This window comes from Podarcis cretensis (assembly GCF_951804945.1).
Source record: "Podarcis cretensis genome assembly, chromosome: 1".
Lineage (NCBI taxonomy): Eukaryota > Metazoa > Chordata > Lepidosauria > Squamata > Lacertidae > Podarcis > Podarcis cretensis.
In genome coordinates, this window is record NC_137170.1 from 119,972,401 (window position 1) to 119,984,405 (window position 12,005).

At 41.9% G+C, this 12,005-nt stretch overlaps 1 protein-coding gene across 2 annotated transcripts in view; it reads right to left on the bottom strand.

The window, feature by feature from the left end:
- Positions 1–11,480, bottom strand: part of MAP3K20 (mitogen-activated protein kinase kinase kinase 20) — a 66,521-nt gene extending 55,041 nt beyond the window's left edge. For both annotated transcript variants that reach the window (XM_079980580.1, XM_079980579.1), the window contains exons 1-2: positions 11,322–11,480; positions 10,993–11,181 (exon numbers count right to left, since the gene is read on the bottom strand). In XM_079980580.1, coding sequence (XP_079836706.1) covers positions 10,993–11,151 — 159 coding nt within the window. In that variant the 5' untranslated portion in view covers positions 11,152–11,181; positions 11,322–11,480. The remainder of the gene's footprint in view (positions 1–10,992; positions 11,182–11,321) is intronic.
- Positions 11,481–12,005: the final 525 nt, after the last annotated feature.

The window sequence follows — 12,005 nt, forward strand, 5'->3', positions numbered from 1 at the left end:
TATTTCTACAATTTTAGAGATATGAAGCTTCACTTTTTTTAAAATGGAAACAGGAATTCTTAGGAATCAACCAGAAACTTGGGTCTCCAGCCGTTTGTGGACTACAACTCCCACCATCCCTAGCTAGCAGGAACAGTGGTGGGGATGATGGGATTTGTAGTCCAAAAGCAGCTGGAGACCCAAGTTTGGGAAATACTGAACTAGAGCCAGTAGATCAGATTGACGAGTCAGGCAGGAAGGTTACAGTTTACATTATATGATATGATCTCTTTTGTAAGACCATCTTCTGTGCATCATATTTCTAGTTTCCCAGTCACCTGGCCAATACATAGCACTGGGACCCGAAATCAAACACAGTACTGGATTGGTGTCATCTAAACAGGGAAGACCTAGGAGTTGGGATGGTCTCAAAATACTGGTCCTATTCAACTGCTACTTATGCCATGGGATAAAACTGGTCCAGGCCTTTAGTTCATGCGCTCCACTCGCTATCCCTGTCCTCACACAATAATAACTATACTAGGAGACCTTTTATTTGTATGTGATATAGAGGCAAGTTCTCTTAGATGCCATTAATTTTTTCTTGGGGGAGAAATGCAGAACAGGGTATGTTTGTGTGCAGTAAATTCACGGTCTCTTTCCGATCTCATCCTAAGTAGAATTGCAACAGCCCTTAAGTAATGCAACCGAACAGTTGCATTGGAGGGAAATGTGAAATGTACCTTCTCTCGATAAACACGAATGCTTCTGCAAAGGGCACCGCAAAAGCCATAATAAACCTTGTGGGATAAGGGAGATGCCCAGAATCACAAAAAAAACAGATCTGGTTGGCTACCTTTTGCCCTTAACACGATTGCTGTGCCTGACCAGTTTTGTGGCAAGAACAGTAGCGCTCCTTGAAAACATTGACTTGACCTTAAATAGTCAACACTGGGTCTTGAGTATTTTTATGGTTTAGTTGAAATACTTGATCACCACACTTCCCGCCCCCCTCCCCATAAACTGCCAGACAGCTTCCAAGGCCTATTAGGCGTCTACTCTTTCCCATCCAGGAATGAGTACCCTAATTTGACATCTTAAGCCACTCGCTGCTTTTTAACTTGTTCATTAATTATCTCAAGTTAGGAGCAAGCGGCGAGGAGGTGACTCGATTGATGATACCTAATTATTTAAGGTGATAAAAACAAAAAGGGATAGCAAAGAGTTCCAAAGGGCTTTCTCCAAACTGGGGGAATCTAAACACGTGTGAGGTGGTGGTTACAAAATCTCAACTTTACATAAATGCTGAGTGGGTCTAAGCTGACCATAGGTTTGTGGAGGAGAGCTCAATGAAAATGTATACAAAGTGTGCAGCTGCTGGGGGCGGGGGGATAACTCCATGTTGAGATTGTTGGGAAAGGAATAAAAAATAAAAATTACCAATATCATAAGCTGCAGCCACACTTAGAATACTGTATACACTTCAGAAAAACGGTAGTGTAGAGGTGGAAAAGGAAAACCAAAATGACCAAGGGGCTGGAGCAACTCCTCTATCAAGAAAAGTTACAGCATTGGGGCTTTTTTCAGTTTAGAAAAAAATATAAGGGGGTATCTTATTACAGATAACCAGCTTTATCTTGGTGAATGTAACTTCCCATGCCAGCCTTGGTTTGGTTTGGTTTAGTTTCTATGTACTTGTCTCATGAAGATCTACTTTGTTACATGGGTTTATATAGATAGAATTCGATCAAAATGCTTAAAAAAAATAAAAATAAAAAGGTAGTAAAGGAGTATAAAAACAGGCATAGTATAGAGAAAGAGTGGAGAGGCATTTCCTCCTCTCATAGTAATATAACTAGAGGTTATCCACTGCAGTTGGTGGAAAAATCACAACACACGAAGGTATTGCTTCACACACCACAAAGTTGGTTCCGCTTTTCAGTTTCCGTTGTGTTCTCTAACCGGCCAGCATTAAAGAAGCATGTTTGTCTGCATGTGGTAAAAGTTTGAATGTTTGATAACTGGGAGGAAGGCATCTAAACATGTTTGCTCCACCCAGCACACCAAGGCTGTGAGAGACTTCAGAAGCAGCCATCCATTGAGGACATACTTGCCTACAGGATGTGGGACTAACATTTAGCTGCGTCGGCAGCCAGGAGATTTAGTTGTGGAATTGCATTTGTTGGAAGGGGAGAAGGGGATTTATAGACACCTGTAGTGACTATTATATCCAGTGCTATTTGCCTAGAAAAAGGGGTGCTGGAACTCACCAAAACACCTCCCTCGCTCTATTAGAATAGCAATGGCGCCCACCTGAGAGGTACCGGAACGAGACGTTCCAGCGAGTTCTGGCTGGAAAAAGAAAGCCCTGATTGTATCACTGTCTAATTTATTTTGTATCAAGAACTTTGATTAGTAGGCAGGGTATAAATAGAGGCCACAACCATTTTGCACGGGGGTTCAGGTCCCAGCCCCCATGCAACCCATCCCTGTCCCCCCCCCCCATTTTTCTCTCTTCCAGGTCCAAAAGGAGCCACGTGTCGGCGATCGCACATCATTTGGATGTACCTGAAATGGCCACCAGCTGTACTCTTAAATAAAAATGAATAAACTAACTGTGGGAAATGCTATCAGAGGATGGCTCCTAACTTGGCCGGGGGGGGGGGGGGGACTTTAAAGGGGGGGATTGGACAAATTTACGGAGGATAAAGCTATCAGTGAGTACCAGTCAGATGGCTGTACAGTGGTACCTCGGGTAACAAATACTTTGGGTTACAGACTCTGCTAACCCAGAAATAGTACCTCAGGTTAAGAACTTTACCTCAGGATGAGAACAGAGGAAGGCCCCTGTGACGTTAACATATATGAGAGAGTGCTGGAGGGGAAATACAGTGGTGCCCCGCAAGACGAATGCCTCGCAAGACGGAAAACTCGCTAGACGAAAGAGTTTTCCGTTTTGGAGGTGCTTCGCAAAACGAATTTCCTATGGGCTTGCTTCGCAAGACGAAAATGTCTTGCGAGTTCCTGCGGGTTTTTTTTTGCTTCCCCCCACCTTTTTTCTAAGCCGCTAAGACGCTTATCCGCTTATCCGATAAGCAGATAAGCCGCTAAAAGCCGCTAAGCCGCTAATAGCGCTAATCCGCTAAGCCGTCAATGGGCTTGCTTCGCAAGACGAAAAAACCGCTAGACGAAGAGAATCGCGGAACGGATTCTTTTCGTCTTGCGAGGCACCACTGTAGTTAAATAGGTTGCACAGACAGGACCCAGGGGGGTGGAGTCAGTGGGTCTATAAAACTAGTTCTGAGAGGAGTTCTGGGAGGAGTTTGTTGGGAATTGTGGGTGGGTAGTTGGTTGGATTTCATGGGTTGACTGGTTGGGAAAGGCAGTTGGTAATAGAGAGACAGTTAGGGCAGTTGGTCCTTGAGTGTGGGGAAGATAGCAGAGATGGAGAGAGGAACATAAGACTAAGAAAGTAAAGAGGAACACCGTTTGGAATGCTGTACAAGTTTTGTTTTATATCTGAAATAAAATACATTCTTCTTTATTAATTGAAAAGCTGACTGAGACTGAAGTGATTTTACCAGGGAGGATTGGTGGCAGCGGATTAGTGGTGTACGGGTCAATAGTCCGTGAGACGACCGGGGGCTCCGTACGAACACCACAGCCCCATTAGCTAAAGTCGTACCTCAGGTTAAGAACGGTTTCAGGTTAAGAACGGACCTCCAGAACCAATTAAGTTTGTAACCAGAGGTACCGCTGTATATTATCTCCAGAAACAGAGGCACCAATGGCCCTGAATACCAGTCACTGAAGAACACCAATCTCATAAACCTGCTTGTGGGCTTCCCAAGAGTGAGCCACTGTATGAATCTGATCTATCAGGGATCTCTGGTTTGATCCAGCAGGGATTTTCTTATTCTTATTCTTATATTATGGGACAACAGTTCCTGGAATCAGCCTGTCCGTGCGTTTATGTAAACGAACCAAGTGGGAGCCTTTTCCGTTTCTGTGCAGTGCCCAGCTAAGATAAACAGGTGCTCAATGTTTCCTTATAACTGTTTATACTTGCCCTCTTAAAAAGGAAACTTTCTTCATGCACATCTTAAATGGCAGGGCGAGTAAGCAGAGAGGAACTTTATGATAGTCTGCAGCTGCACTGCACTAGGATTCGATTTATATTTATTTATTTTCTGTCCATATTGTTCGATGCACAAATATTTTGGTTTTGCCCCCCCCCCCCCAGTAAAAAAGCCACCTTCTAAATGAAAGGGAGGGAAGGTAATTGGGACATAAGACTGCATTGCGAACTGTAGCAACTGTCAAGCACTATATTTTTTTTAAAAAGGGGGAAAGAGGGAAATTGCCTTGGAGAGCATCTAGGACAGCAGTCAGCAAACTTTTTCAGCAGGGGGCCTATCCACTGTACCTCAGACCTTGTGGGGGGCCGGACTATATTTGGGGAGGGGAGGAATGAACGAATTCCTATGCCCCACAAATAACCCAGATATGTATTTTAAATAAAAGCACACATTCTCCTCATGTAAAAACACCAGGCAGGCCCCACAAACTGTCTTCTCTCTAACAATGCTAAACCTTTCTATATACAGAAAGGTTGGGTTTTTGGTTTTGTTTTGTTTTGTTTTGTTTTTTTAAAGGTGGAGCATAATCCAAAAACATGATTCTTCATCTGCATTCTAAAGGGATAAGATCTTATATTAAATGTAAAAAAAATAAAAATGATACAGAGTGGCTGGGGAAAGAAGCCAGATGGGTGGGGTATAAATAATAGAAATATATTATTATTATTATTATTATTATTATTATTATTAGTCTTTTGTGTCACTTTTAATGGCAAAAGTCTGCTCAAGGTGGTTCTCAAGGTAAAAATACAGTACAGTTAAAATAAGCAATGCAAATAATAAACAGGGAACAGTATAATTAATAAACTGCACCCCATTGTTGTATGTACAGGAAAAGACTAAGCCAACGGTTGTTCCTTGTATTTAAGTGTGCAAGTTAAGAAGCTGGAAACAAAATCCACTGACCAATGCTGCTAAGCTTCACTTCTGTCTCTCCTTATCACCACCCACTTCACACCATGAAGGAATGTTGTGCTTCCCCACGCCTGACTTAAATTTGTGTTTGAATTGTATCCTAAGAATGCAGCCTATTTAGGTCAAGGAAAATGTTCTAAATGTAAAGCAAAACTGGAACGAAAATGTATATACTGCTGACTTGACAGGGCAGTGACAATCCCATTATTTTCAATGGAAGGTACTCCCAGGTGAGAGTAACACAGGATTTGCAGCCGTATGTGACTAAAGAACGCAACCACAGGAGGAAAGAACATGTACAACACGCTAGTAAAACAATTTGTCGCATCACTTTCCAAAGGATGGCACATCATGGTAAAGAGCTCCTTATAAACAGAGCCTGCTCCAAATATTGGAAAGCTTGCCTGTTTGCTATGCCCTCGTGGCAACACGGAAATGGGTCTTTTCTGTGGTGGCTCCGATTGTGGAATGCTCTCCACAGGGAGGCTCACCTGGCGTCTTCATTGCCTATCTTTAGGTGCCAGGCAAAAACCTTCTTCTTCTCCCTGGTCATTGGTATAGAATTATTATTATTATTATTATTATTATTATTATTATGAACACCTCTTAAGCTATTGTAACAAAATTGCTCAGATCAAGGAGCAGGTTTTTGTCTATATTTACACGTAATTGGACACTGTTTTGAATCAAGATGGCTGTCCTTCAGGGCACAGGGATGACAGAGGTCAGGATCCTCTTAAAGGATGGTCCAGAGAGCAAGTTGAAGTCACAATCCAAGGTCGAAGGGGACACAGGGGTCAATGAGAGATGCAGAGTCCAGTCAACAGAGCATGGTCATACACACAGGGAAGTCAGGTTTTCAGAAAGGCAGTGCCAAAGGTAAAAAAAACACACCCCAAAACCTGGAATATTAAAGTTGTATTCCAACAACTTTCCAAGGGACTGAAGGCTTTTTCCCAAGAGCCTGCTAAACCCCATCCTAGGCACTGCTCCCACCTGAGGAAGCAGCTCCTGAACGGCTGCTATTGCTTGCAATGGTTTCCATAACTGATTTATAGTTTTAGCTGTATTTTATCTTTCGTGTTTTTGTATAACCTGCTTTATACTTTGGGGAAACCAATCTATGATACTTTGGTAATAAAAGGGTGGTCTGACAGTTCTGTTAATATAAAAATCACAGTGTTTAATTCTGTGAAAGCAAAGTTTCATCATCCGTTTGTTTAATTCTGTAAATTTTTATCTTGCTATCGGTATAGACTAGCATATGAATACATAAAACACAGTTGTGTGCGGAGGAAGGAATGCATTTATATAAGCAGGTCAGAAGAATACGTGCAAGAAGCATTCCCGTTCTTAAAGGAAACAGTGAAACACCTCTGGGGCTTTGAATCATTTGCTAAGATAATATTGAAATTTAACTGCTGCTGCTACCAAATGCCTGCCCAAGCAAGATTATTTTACCCTATCTCTGGAAAGCGTCAATCTTTAGTGAACCTCCAGAAGCAAGGAGTTCTGTTAGTTGTATTGCAGTTATAAAAAAATGCATAATTAATTAAGCAGATATTTTCAATCACTCCTAGAGATCATGAAGGAGGAGTTTCCTGCATTCTTTACAGTCCAATCTATAGGAAAGGCTAAGCTCAAATTAGAACTCTGGACCCAAAAGGTTCTAGGAAGCCAATACTGTACCAATCCCAGAGTCCCATCCCTGTTTTAACCATCTACAATAGAGTCGTCTTCAGAGGCAACTCTGTAGATGCAATACAGTATGGTGCACAGTTACAAATGACAACAGCTCCTCCAAAATATGAAACAGGTTCATATTTTGAACAATATTGTGTGGATACTAAATGTGCAGGAAAGACTACGGTGTTAAGCAGTACATAAATTGTTGAAATGAAATGAAATGAAATAAAGGAAGGAAGAAATGAAGATAGCAAATACTGTACTTGTTGCTGCATTACAGGCACAACCCATGAGCACCCAAGGCTACAATCATGTCTGATGTCACAAACCCAAATCTCTTAATAATAAACACATGGAAATAAAAAACAAGCAGTACTATTGAATTATATTCTATACTTTTTTTTTTAGGTAACTTAATTGGTTGCTTCACCATTTTTACAGGTTCTGTTTGCAGGATTAAATTTAACCTACAGGGTATTTACACAAGCGACTAACCAGTATAGTATAAAGGAACTGGTATGTTGGGTTTGGATGGATGTGGGAGAATCTCATTTCCATTCTGCTCTTGACCACAGAGCTTATTAGATAGCCTAACCCAGTGATTTTTAACTAGGACCATACAGTCTCCTCAGGGGGCTTTAGGAAACAAATGAGGCTCTTTCAAGATTTTAGACAGCCCCTTCCTCCTTCTTCCAATGGCTTCCGACAGCCAGGGGACGAAGAGTTTTTGTACACTACTCCCTTGAGGACACACTGGCCCAGGGCTGGCCTAGATGTTCTACTAACTGAAGCAAAAGACAAAATTAAACACAAACTATATTCTACAAGCAGAAGCCAACTGGACAATTGGTGAGATCTTTAGTTCAACATGGACAAGAATACGTTGTCCCAGCAGTGGAGCAAGCCAATCGGGCGCCTGGGGCAGGACTGCTGAGGAGGCGGCGGCGTGTGGTCCGTTTGGGGCAGTGGGGAGCCTGTGCGCGCCCAAGCCACCATGTCTCTCCCAGGAGAGATGCGTGGCTTGGGCGCGCTGCAGGTCCCGCAGTGAATGCCGCCCGCCATTTTGTCAGTGGTGACACCTGGGCCGGACCGCCCCCACCGCCCCCCCCTTCCTCCGCCCCTGCGTTGTCCACAACACCTGAGGGCAGCAGGTCATCTCAGGGTAAGGTGAGCGGTGCAGGCAAAAGAAAAACTCTTTTTTTCCCTCAAAGAAAGAGCCAATAACGCTCAAATAAAAATTCCCACTTCTTGGAGAAGGTGTTTTTCCCTTTGCTGCACAGGCTTCCAAAACTCACCAGCTCATATTATTACATCTTTTCCTACCACAGCCAATTTTCCATTCTGTCACCTATAAGAACAATTCAGTAACTACTCACCTAACCTGAGGTAGCCTCAGGGATGTTGGCCTGAGTTCCCTGAGGGAAAGGTGGGGAACAAATGTGAAAAACAAATACGCATCAAGCACTTAACTGAACCCATTACGAGAGCTGTGCTTTCTTAGTGCAAGGAAGTGTGGATACTTAGTATGGATACTTGTGCTATCAAGAAGTAATGCAAACATCTGCTATAAATTAAGTACAAGACCCAGAAACGCATTTATTACAAGATTCCATAGTAACCCAAAAGGCGAATCTTGCTTCTCTCCCTCTCCCTCAGATCTCCAGAGTTGTTAAATTTGCATGCAAATATGTTATAGGTGCAAATGTGCTAAATAAATGTGATTAATGTTAGTAGCTGAAGAAGTCAAATCCCCATGACTAGAATAGGTATTTTATTTACTGGTTCAAACAACAGCAAACAAAGGATTTTAATTACATATCTCCAAGACTGAAACTGCTCGGTATTCCCAATTGTCTGCCAAAAATATATTTATGGAAATGAACTGTTGAGTCATCTCAGTGATCTTAATTATTTTTTAAAAAAAGAACATATCTGATAATGCATGCAGTTACTTTTTCTTAAAGCATTTATAGCAACCATAAGTTACAGCCAATAAAAAAGGCACCAGATCATATAAGGAGGCTGCATACATATCATACATTTAAACCATGTGGCTTCCCCCAGAGAATCCTGGGAACTGTAGCTTATCTCTCACAGAGCTACAATTCCCAACACCCTTAACCAACTACAGTTCCCTGGATTATTTGGGGAAAGCGGTGCTGTGGTGTAAACCACAGAGCCTAGGGCTTGCCGATCAGAAGGTCAGCGGTTTGAATCCCCACGATGGGGTGAGTTCCCGTTGCTCGGTCCCTGCTCCTGCCAACCTAGCAGTTTGAAAGCACGTCAAAGTGCAAGTAGATAAATAGGTACCACTCCGGCGGGAAGGTAAACAGCGTTTCCGTGTGCTGCTCTGGTTCGCCAGAAGCAGCTTAGTCATGCTGGCCACATGACCCAGAAGCTATCTGCGGACAAACGCCGGCTCCCTCGGCCTAAAGAGCAAGATAAGCACGCAACCCCTGAGTCGTCCACGACTGGACCTAACGGTCAGGGGTACCTTTGCCTTTTATGTGCATTAAATGAATTGGGAAAATGAGAGGTTTCTGAATGGCTGTCCTAGTCATAGGTACTCTGACTACATTTAAAATTATTTTAAAGCAAACATTCATGGGGCACTTCAGAGTAGACATAAGCAGAACTGTGCTGCTAACCTATTTTGACAACAAACAGAACATCAGATTGGCAGGTCATTTGTTCCTGACTAATAAAAACAATCAACATTAAAAAAAACCCTTCCTTCAATACAGACTAGGCAACATAGATGTCTAATGGAATTTCTTTTAAGCACATTTCATATTTCAAACACAGATTCGATAAACGTTATTTCTGTCAATCAAAACCGCGACTGTGCTGGCTTTTAATGGCTAAAGCTAGGCAGATCTGAATAATTCAAATGTTCTATATTATGAAATAATGTATCTGATTTGAAGGTTATTGTGAACATGACTTTATATATATATATATAGAGAGAGAGAGAGAGAGAGATATTACATGTGTGATCATGTTTACTGTTTTTAATATATTTCTTCTTTCTAATACTGTTGTGAAAAACACAGACTATCAATGAGGCTAGCCTCAGGACAAAAATATATAATTTTATTTGGATTACTGTTTAATAGCAGATATGCAGCACAGGATATTGCCTGTTTAGTCAAAGTAAACCACAGTATTATTTGTATGTCGCCCATCTGACTGGGTTTCCTTAGCCACTCCCAACGGAATATTAAAAACGTTAAACATTAAAAACTTCCCTAAATAGGGCTGCCTTCATATGTCTTCTAAAAGTCAAATAGTTGTTTATTTCCTTGATATCTGATGGGAGGGCGTTCCACTGATGGGTGGGCGCCACTACTGAGAAGGCCCTCTGCCTGGTTCCCTGTAGCTTCACTTATCGCAGAGAGGGAACCGCCAGACGGTCTTTGGAGCTGGACCTCAGTGTCTGGGCTGAACGATGGGGGTGGAGATGCTCCTTCAGGTATACTAGGCCGAGGCTCTTATGGTTTTCATACTCATACTCAGCATGCAGACCAAAGACTACAAAGCAAATGCTCGATTGTATGCATCCTTATTTAGGAGCAAGTGTTACAGGTCTCAGTAGGGCTTACTTCTTAGTGAATCTGCACATGAATGAGCTCCAAGTATTGTCAACATATCCGTACAAATGAAACATTACCCATGTCATTGTGATACCTTGCTACCTGTGTATAAACCATGTGGCTTTGAGGAGTTGTGCTGCCTTATAATGGAGGGCCATGTTCATACTGAGAATGCCTACTAGTATGACAACATGTTTCCGTAAATACAGATCGGATTGAAATATGATGTTGCACATCTAGGCTGCAATCCTGCCCTGAACTGTGAGCACGCAGTTCCCAGGAAAAACAGCATGACATGCACTTATAACATTTGGGTGCAAAAACCATTGGGCTGGCAATATTTTTAGCAAGGGAGAGACCACCTATTTGGCTCTTGTTATATGCCTGTTTCAAAATGAGGAAATCAATTTGATTTTGATTCTACTGCATCCAGTGACGTTCTCATTTTTTTAAGTTTTATTCTCACTATGCAAAAAGTTTGCTAAATTGAAGCTACTCCATGAAAAGGAAATGATAGGAAACAGCCTACTGATTTGTTTGAAAGTAGTGAAGCTTGCCAGTATTAAATGCTTGCACACAGGGGGTTTTTAATAAAAAAAAAGATGGAATAAAAGCTTCTGGCAATTTAACTTAAATCTCAGCAATTTTTCTGGTAAGAACTGGATAGGTTGCATGCTTACCTCTTTCTCTATTTTAAGCAACTTCTTCACAGCCACCTCCTTGTCCTGGGATACCCATCGGGCTCGATACACACTCCCGAAACTCCCTCCGCCGCAGTTTTCAAAGAACTGCAAGTCATCAAATTTAATTTGCACAAATGAAGCACCGAGAGACAACATCTCATAATGACAAAATAACCACGGCAAAACCTGCAAGAAAAAAAAGGGAGGGGGACAAAAAAAAAATCTCCAGTTATGCTTTCGTTGCCATGGTTCACCTATTCTGAACTTTCCCTTTAGTATGAGAATGCAAACAAGATACGAATGGTATAAAAAGCGGTGGCACTCACACTGTATATTCCGTCCAGACCCTTGAAGCTATTATCTGTGGATAAACGGCTAAAAAATCCACTGCATTCTCTGCTATTTTCAGATGCTGGGACCACAGGAAAAGGCTCTGCGTATGTGTGCTCAGTTCCCTTATAGTGACGTACACTGTCAAAAGGAAAGCTCACTTGCAACTGTTAGCTTGCCTAGGAGTTCTGGAATCTGGGGTATGCCATGTATCCATGTCGTGATCACTTCTCGAGAAATATACATAACCTAAGCTCCTGAATATTCTGGCACAACAACTTTAGACCTCTCCAGACCAAGAGCTCTGTCTGCAAATGTTCACTAAGGTAGAACATTTGTTATATGCGGCGGAGGGAAAAGTTGGCCAAAACACAAGTCTGTTCCAGAAGTGGCTTAGTTGTGCCTTCAACAGCAAGTGCAGAATAATTTATCTTGCTTGCAATACACAAAAAGCCTATGAGTACATGAAGGCACACTTCTTCTTTCTTATTCTTTTTTAAAAAGAAGAAGTAGAGGAGATATCATATTTCTTGCCAGCGGAACAGAACATTCTTGTTCTAAGTCACGGGGTCTCTTCAAATAATATTTAATATTATTATCCAGCCTATTGCTGGATCACTTAAGAAGACTGACCCCTGACCAAAAGAAGTTATCAAGCTCAAAAATCCATATATGTCAGG